At 37.0% G+C, this 18,567-nt stretch overlaps 1 protein-coding gene across 1 annotated transcript in view; it reads left to right on the forward strand.

The window, feature by feature from the left end:
• The window catches only part of LOC126184833 (uncharacterized), a 78,976-nt gene that overhangs the window by 27,491 nt on the left and 32,918 nt on the right, over positions 1–18,567 (forward strand). Inside the window, exon 3 of the mRNA XM_049927422.1 lies at positions 1,490–1,597. Within this exon, the coding sequence (XP_049783379.1) occupies positions 1,490–1,597 (108 nt within the window). The remainder of the gene's footprint in view (positions 1–1,489; positions 1,598–18,567) is intronic.

Here is an 18,567-nt window from a genome sequence, read left to right on the forward strand (position 1 = left end):
AAGTGAAACGTGGACGATAAATAGTTTGGACAAGAAGAGAATAGAAGCTTTCGAAATGTGGTGCTACAGAAGAATGCTGAAGATTAGATGGGTAGATCACATAACTAATGAGGAGGTATTGATTGGAATTGGGCAGTAGTTTGTGGCACAACTTGATAAGAAGAAGGGATCGGTTGGTAGGACATGTTCTGAGGCGTAAAGGGATCACAAATTTAGCATTGGAGGGCAGCGTGGAGGGTAAAAATCGTAGAGGGAGACCAAGAGATGAATACACTAAGCAGATTCAGAAGGATGTAGGTTGCAGTAAGTACTGGGAGATGAAGAAACTTGCACAGGATAGAGTAGCATGGAGAGCTGCATCAAACCAGTCTCAGGACTGAAGACAACAACAACAACAACCTGAGTATTCCTCATGCTTAGTCTCTCACTTAAACTTATTACATGAAGACCCCATACTATTTATTACTTGAGTGATGCATTCATTAGATATAAACAGTTTAAATTAGTTGATAATTACCACAAATGTATTAGTATTTGTGTTCTAATTACAGTGAAATTTCATTTAGACAATCTCCCAGATATCCATTATTAGCTGTGCATTGTTTTCTCACCTACTAAGGTGGTCTGTGATACTTTTATAAATGGTTCTATCTCCTCTCTGTTCATTATTATTATTTGCATTGTTGCAAGATATGATAATCATGTGAACATGAACATTTATATTGAAATGATTAGAGTATGGAAGGGAAAAATTACTGAGTCTTGTGAGCCAGAGATTAGGTTATAATATCGATGGCTAAAACTTCAGTAACTGTTTCCTGGTGACAATCTGTGGGCTTCATTAAGCTAGGTTTTTCTGATAGTGAAGTCTATATTGCCATAACATCATATCTCACTAAGGAGATTTTTATGATCAACCACGTAAAAAGCTTTCAGCAAATCAATTACTGTTATTGGTCATTTAATGCCCACTAGATTTGAATTATTCTTAAACTTCCAGCCCCTGGTATCTATTTTGAATTATTATTTCAAAATCAGTTTTGTGACTAAGATTATATCTGGTTCATATTAATAGATACCAGCTCTTTGTTGAAACTGAAGATTAATTGGACAAATCTGTAGTAGGTTTGTAGCTATTCATACCATTTGTCACACTTTCTTTGTTCACTGTAATTACTTTCAAGCCTCTTAGGGCAAGAAAAAAGTGTCTGTCTGTAAGTCTGTAATATTTGTATAAATGTTCTCATGATGCAAGGAAATTTGTGTACTGAAATTTGTGATTTGTGTATTAGTAAATTATACATCTCTTGAATCGTTAAAGTTCAGAAACTTACCTTTTTTGGGGAAGCTGATATGAATGGTTATTGCTTTTCAATAAATAATTAGTAGCATTACCAACATTAGTAGTATCAACAACATTAATGATACATAGTTTATTTGTCCAATGATCATTTTATAATAATTTCAGTAACCAAATCTGTTTTTGTAGGCAATTGATGCTGTGTATTTTAATTTGGCAAATGAAGAAGGGTGGCACCTGATTACTGGAACTGCCCATCGACCGCATGGTGTAGTTAATGGCTTCCTTTATATGAAGGTATGTCTTATGGATTTAATATGAAATATGACAAAACTGTCATTTCAGAGGATGTTCTGATTTTAAAAATGAATATTTTTTTCTTACTCAGTTAACTGGACAACACTCACTTGTAAATCAATTGCCAGATTCAGCTGAGAACTTTCATGTTTATTTTTGATAGAAGGCTTCTTGTGCTGCACAACTAATCTGAAGATGGCTATAGATAACAACTGAAACCAGTGACAGAAAAATGAAAACAAGTGATCGCCATCTAGTTAAACAAATAAGAAAAAATAATTCTGAACCTCTCTTTTACATTTTTATGAGACTTCAAAAGAATGAGTAAATGAGTTAATTGAAGAAAAATATATAAACACATGGTCCAGTCACATTAATGAGACCACTACTTATGTTCAACATCAATGTGAAATAACCATTCACAGATGACAGGTAGTGGCACAAGCAGCGGAGGGTATGTAAAGTGTGTCAGGTGGACATGGAAAACAGTGTAGGCATTTTAATGAAGCAGAGAAATTTATCTGATGTCCAAAAGGGCATGATCATTGGCTTTCAGGCCAAGGATGGAAGCATTTCTGAAGCAGCTACATTTGTAAACCTTTTGCATGCCACTGTGGTTAAAGTATCCTGTGTGTGGCAAAATGGCACTATCCAAGAGTGGCAGCAAGGCAACTATGTTACACCACAGGCCATAGATGACAGGGGTGTACAACAGCTGTGTAGATGTGTACAGGTGAATAGACATGCAGCTGTTGAGCAACAGATTACATAGATGTACCAAGGTGCTACCAACATCATCTCCTCAAAGACCGATCAGTGAACCTTGCTGTATATGGGCCTCTGCAGCAGGTGTGTGGTTGATGCACCCTTGCCAAATGCTGTTCATTGAACAAGAAGACTGGAATTTGCTTGCCAATACTGCAACTGGATGTCCACTGAGTGATGACAGGTGACCTTTACAGATGAATCACTTTTTATGCTCCATCAGACAGATGGCCATTGGCATGTACAGCATGAAACAATTGAAAGCAGATGGTTCCATGCTGGAGGAGCAGTGTTATGGTCTGGGGGATGTTTTTGTGGCATTCCCTGGGTGATCTCATTCTCCTAGAAGGTATAATGGATCAACACAAGTATGCATCTATTCCTGAGGACCATGTCTACCCCTACATGCAGTTTGTTTTTCCTTGGCACGATGGCATTACCATCAGGGCAGTGCAATGTGTCATAAAGATAGCAGTGTATGAGCATGGTTTGTGGAGCCCCAGGATGAGTTTACTGTCCTCCTCTGGCCACCAAACCCCAGAGAGTTAAACCCAGTTGAAAGTCTCAACCAGTCTGTTCTCACAATGAATTCTCAACTGAAAAACATAGAGCAGCTGGCCATGGCACCTGAGTCAGCATGGCTCCACATCCCTGTCAGAACAATACTTTCCAGAATCTCATTGACTCTCTTCCTGCATGTCTCACAGCAGTCTGTGCTGCAAAAGGTTGTTACTCAGGCTTTTGAAAGCTGGATGAGATATATATATATATATATATATATATATATATATATATATATATATATATATATATATATCCACTGTTTAAAAGTCCATAATTTGCAAACTAATAGATGGAGTTGTCTCATTTTTGGTGAAAGTGTAGCTTAAAGTCTAACTTAAAAATATCACTGTAGGTGTTCGAAATGGTCACCATTAACATCCACACACAAACAATGTTGCCAAACTGCAGCATGAACTACTGACTGCAACGTGTTCAGTTGGATATTTGCACATGAATGTACGATGGATTCTCGAAGTTCATCCGATGTGCATGGCTTTTGTTGATAAATGACAAAAAATGGTTCAAATGGCTCTGAGCACTATGGGACTCAACAGCTGTGGTCATAAGTCCCCTAGAACTTAGAACTACTTAAACCTAACTAACCTAAGGACATCACACACATCCATGCCCGAGGCAGGATTCGAACCTGCGACCGTAGCGGTTCCAGACTGTAGCGCCTTTAACCGCTCGGGCACTCCAGCCGGCGATAAATGACATCCTTTAGTGTTCCCCACAGGTAAAAGTCCAGAGGAGTTAGGTCTGGGGAATGTGGTGGATACTCCACAGCACCTCTATGGCCTATCCTTCTTCCTGGTAGATTTTCATCGAGATATGCCATAACACGATTTTGATAGTGAGCTGGGGCACCCTCTTGTTGAAAGTAAACTCTTCCGTCTCCATACAAGTCTCGGATGGCAGGTAAAATGGAAATCTGAAGCTTCTGAAGGTACACCTCATCGGTAGCTGTGCCGTCAAAGAAGAATGGCCCAATCAAGCCCCGGTGAGACAACCCACATCACACATTTACTCCTGGAAAATTCACGGCTTTGTCTACATGGACGTTCGGATCTTCGGCGGTCCATTAGATGCAATTTTAGCGATTTACTGTACCACTGAGTTTGAACTGTACCTCCTCAGACCACACAATCATCTCTGCAAACTCTTCATTGTTGTGCACCATGTTAGTAAACCACTCGCAGTACTCCATTCTACGATCTGGGTCATCCTCGTTCATTGCGTGTAGCAATCATGGGATGTAGCACTTACACTTTGCTGTCTTCAAAATTCGCCGAACACTTGAGCAACTCACTCCAGTTTCACTGGCACACTGTCTCACAGACTTCTGTGGTGAGTGAGTGAACTGTTGTAACACACGATGGGAGTTAGCTGGACTTGTTACTGTTACAGGTCATCCAGATCGTTGTTTGTGTACATCTTTAACACAGCCTTTGACTTCAAATTTGTCTCAAATGCGGCGAATCGTTAAACATGTCGGTGGCCCTGTTTGATACTCATTTCACCATTGCCATTGAACCTCATTACTGTTTTTGTACTTAAAATACCACTTCAAAACTGACTTCCTTTCATCGAATGTAAGCCTTGCACCAACCATGTTTACCCAAGTAACTAGGTGCAACTAAGAACAAAACACTATCTGGTGGCTGTCATCTGACAAAACAAAACAACACAACACAATGAAAATGATGGATTGTCTGAATCTGTGTGTGTGTGTGTGTGTGTGTGTGTGTGTGTGTGTGTGTGTGTGTGTGTGTGTGTGTGTGTGCAGTTCAAACAGTTTTGATGAAAATGATGGATTGTCTGAATCTACGTGCAAATGGACCAGCAGTCTATTAAGTACTAGTATACCCGCAACTTAGCATGGGCATTTTAATTCAATGATTTTTTTATATGGAGTGTAATGTGTTAAGCTCAGATTTTAAGAATAGGGTGTGTAGATTTTATAATCTGTCCATTTATCATTTTTTCTAATGTAGACATAACAGTGCTGCCCCTTGGCTACATCCTCAATTTTTCTTTTCTGTGTTAAATGTAGGCATTTAGGTATTAAAAATGCACAAAAATACAGGAAATATACACTAAAACAAGGGAAATATGAGCACAACGAGTAATACAGTAAATAAAGTTACAATGAGTACACTTCAGAAAAATTGCATAATTTATTCAAGAGAAAGAGCTGTACAAACTGGGCATCTCAATAACATTTTGGCCAGTCTCTGGCCCTTATGCAGGCAGTTATTCAATTTGGCACTGATTGACGATTGTTGGATGTCGTCCTAAGGGATATCATGCCATATTCTGTCCAGCTGGCATGTTAGATTCTCAAAATCCTGAGATGGCTGGAGGGCCCTGCCCATAATGCGTCAAGCATTTTCAATTGTGCAGAGATCTGGTAACCTTGCTTACCAAAGTAGGGTTTGGCAAGCATGAATACAAGCAGTGGAAACTCTCACTGCATGCCGGTAGGCATTATCTTGCTGAAATATAAGCCCAGAATGGCTTCTCATGAAGGGAATTCAAATGGGGCATAAAATATTCTCAATTTACTACTGTGCTATTAGGGTGCTTTGAATTACAACCAAAGGGATCCTGATATGAAAGAAATGGCACCTCAGACCACCATTCCTAGTTGTCGGCTGTATGGTGGGCAACAGTCAGGTTGGTATCCCACCACTGTCCGGGGATTCTCCAGATACATCTCTGCTGGTCATCTGGGCTCATTTCGAAGTGACACTCATTACTGAAGACAATTCTACTCCAGTCTGTGAGATTCCAGGCTAAAGACATGCCTGGTGATGCCCCAAAGAGCAGTGGGCTACTAACCTGACTGTTGCCTGCCATACAGCCTGATAGCCAGGAGTGATAATCTGAGATGCCATTTCTTTTCATAGAAGGCAGTATATGAATGATATTCTATGTCCCATTTTGTTCCTCTTCATGGCAAGTCATCCTCATTTCACATTTAAGGAAGATAATACTGCCTGCATGTAGTGAGAGTTTCTACCACTTGTCTTCATTCTTACCAAACCCTATCTTGTTCAGCAAGGTTGCTGGGTCTCTCTCCAGTTGAGAACATTTGAAGCATTATGGGCAGAGCCCTTCAATCATCTCAGGATTTTGATAATCCAATGCACCAGTTGGACAGAATTTGGGATGATATGCCTAAGGAGGACATCCAATAACTCTGTCAATCAATGCCAAGCTGAATAACTGCTTGCATAAAAGCCAGAGGTTGACCAACTTGTTACTGACTTGCTCAATTTGTAAAGCTCATTAAGTTTCTCTGAAACTGTAATCATTTGTTTGTCTGTACATGTACATCACATCCACTGATTTCCATCCCATTGTCCCATTCAGGTAATTCCTTCATGGTGCATCCATTTTTCTTCTTCTCCTTAGAGTTTATAATGAGCACTTGGATTTTCTTCAATGATACGAGCTTGAGGACCACTCTTCTTGCCCTTGCTTTCACTGTTATAAGATTGTTTCTGACAATCTGCAAGCAGAATGCCAAGCTATGTAGTATCTGAAACAACAATTCTGTGATACCTTTTCCTGTAGTGTCATTTATTTTATATAAGCCAAAAAATATTCTTCAATTGCAGTTGGTTTGGAAAACACATCTACCACTCAAAACTATGCTTAATTCCTCCTTGTCATTCAAATCTGTTGTACGGTCCAATATTATTGAATATTATTTATTTTTGAGTATGATGTTCATCATGATAGCTACAATCTCATCAAAAGTTATGGTAATTATTTCATTTTGTATGCCCCTACTTAAAGCAACCAGTCTTCAAGGTTTAGCCCCCTAAGAAGATTCAATTACCTGGGTTTCTAAACATTTTATGATTGCCTCCTAATGGAAGATTTCTATCAGGAAGGGAACATGCTGTGGAAAATAATCTTCACAAAACAAATCTCCACCTCCTTTCTTCCTGATCAATTTGATGTTGAGCTGGCTGATCCATTAATTTTGATTTTTTAATTCTCTTCAAAAGCTATTTCCACTTTCACATTTTGGTAATATGGCTGTGGGACAGTTCATGTTTAGAGATAATTTTTGCAAGCTTTGTCAGCTTCTTAACCTATTTCTTGTGAGAGAGCCAGCACTCAAATTGAATAACTTGCAACAAAAGCAAAATACAGGATCTTTTATTTGATAACGTACAAGCTATGTTCAATTAACTTTTCTGTTATTTGAAAGATGATGGAAGCAATGAAAAACAGTAAACCATCTTCTTGTCCCACTATTCACATGAAATTTTTCATTTTTCACTGTCTTGCAGATCTTCCTTAATTGATCTCATCCTAAACTTGTTTATAATATCTGGCCAGGTTCCTGGATCACTAATGTCATCAGCAACTTGAAGGCAGTTACCTTCTGTAGATAATTTTCTTTCCTTGTGGGGTTTTTGGCTTGCTCTACTTTCTTCTGCAGTAACACTATCATAACCTATTTCCGCTAGTGGAACAACTTCATGAACCACTAGTTCTTGTTTGCATGAAACTTATGAATCTTTGGCATTATCAGCTAATGAAGCTGTAGAAAGATTACTTTTTTTTTCACACCACACTGTGCATTCACAGAAACACTGTTACTCCAGTTTAAAAAATTATTTAATGTACCCTTTTGCTGCAACTGCTCTTTTGGATTCCACAGATAGGTTTAAGTACTTATGATCCATTCTGCACTTTGCATAAGAAAACTGTATGTCCTGATAGCACCAGAAATATACACACAGACTGTATTCATACTTCATGCCAGACTGAGGTGCTGAATCAAGTTACCGAAAATACTAGGGCCCTTTGTTCAAATGCCACTGGCTCAGATTCAGGCTGGTGGCCAACTGTCAGAGAAATGGAAATCTGTAGTGTCGTCAGTTGATGTGTAGAGCAACTGCCATGGTATTCAACAAATCTGCCCAGTTTAAGAAAAAGTAGAATCAACAGTGTAGGAGATCTCAACAGTAGAAGTAGTGTGAATGGTGCCTACTAACATTGTAAATTTGAAGAATTCTTTTTCTCTTTCAGCAGGAAACAAGATTGCTCATTAAGTAAGGAAAAATTTTGACAGGGATCATGGTGGGCCCCCTCAAACTCAAGCACTCCCATGACTGTGGTTCTTGCTATAGCCTTAAACGAACCCTTTAAGTTTTGCATTTCATAAAACATTGGTAGTTCATACTTCTGATGAAAAACTCAATTTCTTATGGTGAATTTCTTTCTATCTGGTTTTTTAGTTCATAAATGCATTCAAAAGTTTCAGTATCTATATAAAAAAGTAGCGGAAGTATGAAAGTGATTGTAAGATGTGGAAATATGTTACATACATGTATATGATATTAAACAGTAGACAAGTAGTATATTTAATTTTAAAAAATAAGACTTGCTACATCATTTGCTAAAAATGATTTTTTAAAGAAAATATGTAAAATACAGGATAGCAGATGGCAACTGCTGGTGGTGAATGATTACATAAGATGGTGGATACAATGACAGAATTATGTTCCATAAATGTTATCATAGAGTTAAATGTACTCCCCACAATGAGGATATGTTGAATTTCAGACAGGTACAATGAAAACTGCTGCTAAAATATTAAGCTTTCAGACAAATTCCCTCTTCTGAAATAGAAAGCACATTTATTCATACAAGCACAGCTTGTTCACTGGCACTGTAGCCTAAATCATAGGCTAGACCATGTTCTGGGTTTGTGATGGAAGGGTGGGAGGGAGACAGTGTTAGCAAGCTTGTGAATCCTCATAACTCATGTTTGTTGTGTCAGTGCACTGCTGCTGCCAGTTGAATCCAATGTTGACCGATAGAGATAAGTTTCCCATGGCATCAAATATATGGTCATTTTTAAGACTGGCAAAAATTTTAAATCAAGAACTGGACATTTTCATATTAATTTTTTAGTATAAGTCATACCTGAATTTTGGAGGCAATTTTTTGAAGAAAAGTGAATCTTATCATCCATAAAATACAGTATACACAAATACTGAAAGTTGTCCACCATACTTGTCTCATTACCTCCAGTTCTTAGATGGACTGTTGGAGAGTTTCTACTCAGTATCTGCAAATTGGTTTTGCTGGTTTTAAGATACATTTTTGTGAATTCTTCAAGGCCAAGTTCTGATTTAGTTTGTACTTACCTTTAGATCTCAGTCCGAATCATCACAGTGTAGTTGTTGAGTCCTTCCTTTTGACTGCTTTCAAAGTACACACATTATGAAATGAAAAGGAGTAACAAAAGACAAACACCCTTGTTGGAGTCCACTTTCTGTTCTGCACCAACCTGATCTTCCATTTGGGACTTGTGTAATGCTCTTGATTTCATCATATAATCATCTTACTAACTTTCTCTATTCCAGATAAACAGTTATACGTCTCATTTTTCGCCCAGTACTTCTCATAGCACATTGTGGCAGAATAAAGGTCAGTTGTTGATCCTTGAGGTATGAAACTGTGTTGTTGTGCCTCTAGTGTAGATTAATCAACTTTTCTTATTTTGTATCAAAGGTAGAACACACAGACATTTAGTCCAAGAAATATCACCTTTGTAGTTGTTGCACATCTTCCTATCTCTCTTTTTAATTATGACTCCCTGCTTCCAGTCATTAGCTATTAAATTTTATTTCCAAGTTATGTTTAGATCACTGTACAGTCACTGGTGCCCAAGGTGTGCAAGTGCTTCAACCATTGCAACATTGAACTCAACTGATTCTGCAGACATGTTGTTTTTCATTTCAGACACCAATTACTCCACTTTCAACTAGATCAAGCTATCAGGATCAGGATCAAGTAGTTCATCATCTACTGCAGTATTATCTCCATTACATTTTAACAAAGTATTGCCCCTGTTATAATTCAGTAACAAACTTCTCTAATATTTGTGTCTTCTGATTCAGCATGTAAACACTGGGAAGTTTGACTAATTAAATAAATTCACTTTTGGTTTTTCTGTTGTTTATCATGTTTCACAGCCTTTTGTATCCCAGTCATGAGTTACTTTGGTAACCATTTCTTCTTTACATTTCTTTTTTCATCTTCAGCTAACTGTCTGACTGTAATTTTTTTGCTGCTTCTACTCCACTTAGGTTTACCTCTTTAGGTTTTTTTATCTGACTCTGTCATCCATATACTACATGAACTGTACCTACCACAAACTGCTTATGGCCTATGGTGTCAACTCAGATCTTCAGCCTGAATGACTTTGACATCATTAACTGCAGTCCTTACATTTGGATCAGTTTGTATGTAATCTATTATTGTACCAGTTTTATCATCCCAGCCATACTTCAAGCCCCTGAAGACAGGAGCATCTGTTACGTATATATAAAACATCCTCAAGGGCAATGACCTCTCGGAATACCTTACCACCTATTGTGAATTGTGATTTAGTAGTCTCATAACATACACTTACAAATCGTGTGATTATGGTACAGGAGACACATCAAAAATTACAAACTAAAATCTAATATTAATTTTTAAAACTATATTTAGTCTATGTTGAACCATCCCTGTTTCTTCTTCTCTTACTATCAAATCTATTCATCAAGAATCAGCAACATTAATGGGCATGGGTCCCTTTGAAGTAAAATATTCTGGAGGTAAACTAGGTTCCCATTCGGATCTCCGGGTGGAACCTGCTTCAAAGAGCGAAAGAAACTTTCAGGTTTGAAACATGGAATGTTAAAAGTTTGAACAAGGCAGGAATGTTCCAGACATTATCAGACAAATTAGATAGATATGATGTAGACATTACAGCTATTCAAGAAACTCAGTGGCAGGGGGAGGATAGCATAAAGAGGGGTAACTATACATTTTTCTATGGAGGTGCGGAAGCTCACAGTTTTGGAACAGGTTTCGCAGTACAGAGAAAAGTGCTTCACACAATCAGAGATATAAGGTTCATTAATGACCAACTATCAGTTATAGTGTTGTCTGGCAGGTGGAATAGACTAGTAGTAATTAATGTACACACACCAACTGAGGACACTGAAGAGGTTGTTAAAGATGGCTTTTATGAAGAACTAGATCAACTGTGGGATAGGTGATTTTAATGCGAAGATAGGGAAGCAGAAAACATTCTGGCCTACAATTGGGAAAGAAAGTTTGCATAACATTTCAAATGATAATGGCACAAGGGTGGTTAATTTTGCTGTTTCAAAAGATATGACTGTTGAGAGCACATATTTCAAAAGGAAGGACATTCATAAAGCAACTTGGGTCTCTCCGAATGGACACACCCGAAACCAAATTGATCATGTTCTTGTAAATCGGAGGTGGCACACTAGTATAGAAAATGTTAGGACTTTCAGGGGAGCAGACTGCGATTCTGTTCATTTTCTTGTAGTTGCCAAAGTTCACCAATGGCTATATACAGCAACACCAAGGTGTCACAATGCAGAACTTGTTAGGTTCGACATTGACAAGCTAAATGATGAAAACTTTAGAAGAAGGTACATGATAGAAATTTCAAATAGGTTTGATGCTCTCAGGACACATGAAGATCAAGACGAGGATGTAAATAAACAGTGGATCACTGTGAGGAATAATATCAAAGAGGCAGCGAAGGTCACAATAGGTACAATTAAGAAGAACAGGAGGAAACTGTTGTTTGATGAGGAATGCAAGAAATTGTTAGAGGAAAGGAGAAAAGCACGATTAGACTGGGATAGAATGGGAGACAGAAAATGAGAGGAGTTCTTGAACATGAGAAGGGAAGTTGGTCATAGGCTACGGGCAAAGAAGAGGGATTATTTGAACAAACAAATAAAAAAAAATGGAAACAAACAGTAAAATAAAAAAACATTAGGGAACTTTACCTAGACATAAATGGGTATAGGAAGGGGTTCAAGCCTAGGACAAATGCACTTCGAGGGGATGTGGGGGAATACTGACAGACCCCAGTGCTATATTAAGTAAATGGAGGGCATATTTTGAGCATCTATTAAATGTACACCAGGTAGCAGGAAATGAGCAAGCGTACAAAATACATACAGCAGAACCCCAGATACCTGAGCCAGTGTTAAAGGAAGTAAGAGATGCAATCAACAAATTGAAAAACAATAAAGCACCTGGATCAGATTGCATAACTGCAGAATTAGTTAAAAATGGGGGACAGAAATTGATGGAAGTAGTTCACAAAGTGATAACTAAAGTATGGAACTCAGAGATGATACCTGAAGAGTGGCAGGAGTCGATTCTGATCCCAATTTTTAAGAAGGGCGACAAATTGGATTGTAGTAATTATGTAGAGGGATATCGCTATTACCAGTATGTTCCAAAATTTTCTCGAATATTCTGCTAAGCAGGCTTACACCATATGCAGATGAAATTGTTGGGGATTACCAAGCTGGCTTTCGGAGGAACAGATCAACTATAGACCAAATATTCACCCTGTGTCAAATTTTGGAAAAGAAATGGGAATACAATAAACCAGTTCATAATCTTTTCATAGATTTTACAAAAGCATATGATTCAGTATTGCAATCAAAACTGTACAGAGTTCTTTTGGAACTTGGAATACCAAAGAAGTATGTTAGACTTATAGAAGCGAGTTTGAAAAACACAAAAGGTAGAGTACGCATGGGGAAATTTGAGTCAGAAGAATTTGTAATAAAGAACGGATTTAAGCAGGGAGATGCCCTGTCTCCATTACTTTTTAATCTAGAACTAGAATATATTGTACGAATGGCAGCAGATAATTCAGAGGGTGTGGAGTTAAATGGAAATATTAAGATGTTAGGGTATGCAGATGATCTAAACATCATTAGTGATACAAAATAATCTGTAACAGCAAATGCGAATGCGTTAATCAAGACTAGTGAAGATGTAGGATTAAGGATAAGTGAAGACAAAACTAAATACCTGGTTACTACTAGAATGCCAACAGCAGTAGATCAGAAAATGTTAAGAGTTGGAGACATGTAGTTTGAAAAAGTGAACACATTTAAGTATCTAGGCGTGGACATCACTTGGAGAAATGAGATTGAATCTGAACTGAAGAAGAGATTACGGGCGGGAAATGCATGCTACTTCTCACTGAATAGATTACTTTCATCATGGAAATTGTCTAGGAATTTAAAGATTAGAATATACAAAACTATTATTCTACCAGTTATGCTGTATGGGTGTGAGACATGGTCTCTCACTGTGCAAAATGAAAAGCCATTTCAAGTATTTGAAAACAAAATTTTGAGGAAAATTTTTGGAGCAAAAAGGGATTACATTAGCGGAGAGTGGCGAAAACTGCATAACAAAGAGGTTCACGAACTCTATTCAAGCCCTGACATAATCAGTATTATTAAATCACGTAGGCTGCGATGGGTGGGTAACGTAGCTCAAATGGATGAGGGCAGGGCAGTGCGCAGAGTGCTGGTAGGGCACTTAGAGGGAAAACGTCCTGTGGGGAGACCAAGGCATAGATGGGAGGAAAATGTGAAGGCTGATTTGAGGAGCCTGGGTATTGAAGGTGAATGGAAGGAAATAGCCCAAGACAGGGACAGATGGCAGGCAAAAATATGTTGCTGCGGTAATGGACTCTCGAGTCCGGTATCACCAGTGCGTGTGATATTTAGTCTATGTGGCAGTATCTATATTTTCTTTTATTTCCAGCATAGGTTAATATCCTTCTTGATAATGGACAATTTTTTTTTTCCACAGTATAATGATAATTTGCTGTTGGATTCTGCACAAATTATCAGTTCATCTTCCATGAATTCTTATAATGAGTAATAATGCTTGTATATAAGAATTTCATGTAACTTCTTTTTTAGTATCCCTAGCTCCATGTTTAGTATGTTTCTGCCTTCAATTTTGTTGTAGAGTTTCATGCCCATATATTGTGGGGTCTGAGCATATAATTTCGATCTATGGGCAGGAAGCATAAAATTATCTTTATTCCTTGTACTATATGGATGATCAGATTGGTTTTTAATTAACAATTCTGGTTTGTTGTGTAAAAATATCATTACCTCGTATATGTATAGGGAGGGGACAATCAAAATTTTTAGTTTCTGTAATAATGGACGACATGATTCTCCTTGCCGTGCAGTGCACATATTTCTGATAATTTCCTTCTGGAGCTTCAGTACTCGAGATGTATTATTGGAGCTCCCCCAGAAAATAATGCCATATCTTATCACTGATTCAAAGTAACTTAGATACGCTACTTTGCAAGTGGACATGTTAGTAGCACTTGATAATATATGCGTGTCATATGCAAAGCTACCCAGTTTGCTGCACAGATACTCAATATGTGTGTTCCAGTTTAAATTCTTATTGAGATGTAGACCTAGAAATTTGGCAGAATATACTTCTGTTAATTCTTCACTTTTATGATTATACTAATTTCCTGGTCTTTTCAGTGTTTGGTTCTGAATTGAATTAAGTTTTTTTTGATATGTTAAGCTTCAGACCATTTAACGTGAACCATGACTCTAGCTTGTCTAATGTACCAGTGACTCTATCAGGAATCATTTCTGTTTCTTTGCTTTCTGTCAAGGCAGACATGTCATTACCAAACAGAATGGATGGTGAATTTATATTTTATGGTAAGTCATTGACATACAATAGAAAGAGAATTGGACCAAGGATCAAACCTTGTGGGACACCCTGTGTTATTGTTTTCCAGTCTGAGTGGTAGTTTGCACCATTTGAAGAGATGATTGTTCTTTGTTTTGTATTAGATAAGTAAGAAGTAAGCCATTGAAGTACTGCACCCTTAATCCCATATTTTTCTAGTTTGTGGATTAGCAAGGAATGATTTACGGAATCGAAAGCCTTTGTCAGGCTGCAGAAAATTCCGACTACTTTACTGTTTTTGTCTAGAGCTTTGCTAATTTTTTCTATGAAATTATTTATGGCATCTGTTGTATTTTTCCCTTGCTGGAAGCCAAAATGATTGCACAACATAATCCCCTGTGATACAATAAAGTTTTGGATTTGGATAGCAGCTACTTTCTCGAAAATTTTTGACAGCACTGGAAGGAGGGAGATAGGACGATAGTTCCCCATATCATCTCTTGACACTTTCTTAAAAAGTGGTTTTATTTCTGTGTTTTTAATGATTCTGGAAAACAACCTCCTTCTAATGATTTGTTGATTAATTCAGGTAGTGGAGGACTTACTATTTTGTACACTGATTTGATTACTTTCGCAGGTATCCCATCCCAACCCGCCAAAATTATTTTTTAGTGATAATATAATGTCTCCTATTTCTTTCATTGTAATATTTCTAAGTTTCATGGGAGATATATTTTTTCAATCAAGCCCATGTGGACATACATTTTTATTGTAATTTGTAACATTGATGTTTGATTTTGTCACATTGATAAAGACTTCATCGAAGTGTTCCGATACTTGAGCAGGATTTACAGTGGTGGTTTTTTCATGCTTTATTTTACAAATTTCATGGCTGTCGACTTTAACGCCCAGTTCTGATTTAACAACAGACCACACTGCTTTTGATTTATTCTTATGAGTTGAGATTAATTCGCTGTTAAACATTTGTTTTGCTGCCTTTACAACATTTTTGAAAACATTTTTATAATGCTTCACATATTCAATAAAAGGTAGATCTTTGTTATATTTCAGCTCTTTGTGCAGCTGCCATTTCCTAGCACTAGAAATTTTTATTCCTTCTGTTATCCAAGTTAGTTTACTTGTCACTTTGGTGTTGGCACACTTAGGTGGAAAGGTTTCATTGAATACAAGAAGGAAGATGTTTAGGAATTTTTGAAAGTTTTCATTAGTTGACTTGTTATTGTTACATTGCCAGTCTGTTTCTTTTAATGTGTCCTGGAATACAGTTAAATTTTCTGAGTTGAAATTTCTTTTAAAGTACTTAGGCTTATTTTTAGGTGAGGTTTCTGTGTTTGTTTTTGCCAGTTCAATAACCAATTCTTTATGATCAGACATTCCTATATCTAAGCAAAATTTATGAATGTATTCAAACACATAATTTGTCAGAATGTTATCAATACTGATTGCTGACTGGGCATTTTCTCTGGTGTATTCTAAGAAGTTTAATTTCAAGCTGGATTTTTTTATTAGATCAGTGAATTTGTCAGCTTCATGGCATTGACTTAAGACATTGATGTTGAAGTCAGCTGCTATTACTACTTTTTTCCGACAGTATCACAGAAGATATAAATATCACCCATGTAAGTAATTGGGAATGTAAATTCCAAGACATGACTACATGACAAACTATTGTAAAACCAACTTTTAAACTTTCATAGATTGTTACTCTTGTTAATTAGATAATAATAATGATGGTGAGGATACATTCTCTTCTGTGCTCACAATTATGGCCACCTATGAGTTATCTTGTGCCTGATGACCTGGCCATTGGTGTTCATTATGGGTTAACTCATAGGAAAGGAGTTTCTGTATAAAGTCAGATACCGGTACAAAAACATTTGTAGCAAATGCATGTGATTTACAGGTCTTGGGCTTCAGGGACAGGTACAGTAAATTGTCTGGGTATGGGGGAACAGAATTTTTATTTTCGAACTTGGGATAAACTAACAGAAAAGTGCATACAAAGTTCATACAAGTATTTTAGCTTTAGATGAAAAATATATACTTTGTATCACTAATAGTAATGAAAAATAAAGTTTTTTTATTGATGATACATCTTGAAGTATTCTTCCATGAAAAGAGGGACAAAAGTACCATGATTCACAGCATTTATTTTATTGTGTGTGCACATTGCACAGCTTTATGAGCTACACTTATTTCTTCGGGATGGGTGTTGCCCCTAAATAATGGAAGATGCCTCTGCCCTGATTTTGTTCTGAGTGTCTGTCATCTTATCCCCAATCAATACCTGAATAAATTTGTCTCTGAAGGCTAGAGACTTGATACACCTTCCTGCTGTCTGATTATAAAACCAATGGATATTGTGTATATAAATTTCCATTACATGTATAGCAAGCTTTTTTGGCCATCTAATAATTTTTCACAGTGCTGAATAATATGACAACATTTGATCTGACTGATCAACACCAGCCATGTCATTTTTGTAGTCTCTGACTGTTTGGTTTCAAGACAACTTTGCTGTTTCAATTACAAACTTCCACCATTTCGGCACAATGCATATCAGAAATGGTTAGGACTTCCCTTTTGTTCTTAATTTTCAAACCATAACACTGTCATTTCTTTTCCACACCATCTGACCTTTCTTCAGTTTCATAACAACTAATGATCTTGAGTTTTCCTTTCTGTTGTTACGTAATGTTCCACACATAAATTTTGTAAGTTGAAAACAGTTTTGTAAGTGATAAAGAATTATAAAAATTATTCATATGAAGCATGTAGCCTTTCTTCAAGCTTCCATAATATATAATATAACTAGATGCGTGAACAAACTCAGCCTTCTCCTGTGACTTGCCTCAATAGATTTTTACTTTGAGAACCACACCATTAGATTCAGAGAGCTCATAATGCTACACACCATACTTGTGTTTCTTTTTCTTAATTTGCTGCCTGAAAAACAGAAAGCTTTGCCACAAAACTATTGATTTGTCAATGCAGAGATTCTTGTCTGGAATGTAATTAGGGCTCATGATGCTACTTAAACAGACCAAAACTGGTGTAATTCTGTAGAGTCAACCATTAGATTGCAGTGAATTGTCTGAAAAGTGTAGATCTCTCAATAACAGCTGAAATCTGTTTCTATTCATCACAGAACAGCCCCAGACGTACTTTCATTTCTACAACATCTGTCTCATTCAATTTAAAATCAGCACTTTATTAAGAGGTGAAGATATGGCACACCTGATACAGCAGCCATCTTACCTCACCTGCACTTGAATTCCTCCTTGCCAGCCATTCCACTCTTGAAAATGTCCTCTGTCATAATCATATAAATATTTTATGTGTAAGGCAATTTTTGGTCCTGTCATCCAAACTTTCTGGAATAATCTGCATGACACCAGTTCTCAGCAGTTTAATAAATAGACCATCCACTGTTTTGAAAGTGTCTTATTTTCCACAAAAACTCATATTTTTCCTGCTACTCAATTACTTTCCACCAGGAAACATTTTTTGTTGAACTTTTTGTCTCAGAAGCTCAATCTGAGAATAGTGTGCCAAAGGGTTGGTTCGCTCATAACAATAAAATCTTCCACTTCTTTTCATCTTTTCTAATACAGATGCTACTGTTAGAAACTGTTTTTTCAAATAGAAGTGGATTTTTTGTCTTATGGCTTGCTGTGTAAACTCATCTAATGTAAACTTTGTCACTTAACAGAACTATTTTTTTGGTGATACAAGACATGAGGTTCCTTTGTATTTCTCAAGATTGGTTTCACTGAAGTTTCACTAATGCTGAGACATTCAAAAACAGTGTTTACTGGCAGTAGTAGGGAACTGTTTGAGCCCTGTTCGTTTCTGATCTCAAAGTAAGCATGTGCACTGATCACCATTTCATAACTCTGTAAATGATGCATGGTTTCACATAAGTACAAGGCAACTAATTATATTATTAGTACTGTCTCTTATGGGTATACAACAACAAATGACAGTACTATGGTTTCATATCTGACAAGAAGCCCTGATGTAAACAGTGTGAGAATGAGTAATGAAGTGAAATTACTATTCAGAAG

This window comes from Schistocerca cancellata, chromosome 4, assembly GCF_023864275.1.
Source record: "Schistocerca cancellata isolate TAMUIC-IGC-003103 chromosome 4, iqSchCanc2.1, whole genome shotgun sequence".
NCBI lineage: Eukaryota > Metazoa > Arthropoda > Insecta > Orthoptera > Acrididae > Schistocerca > Schistocerca cancellata.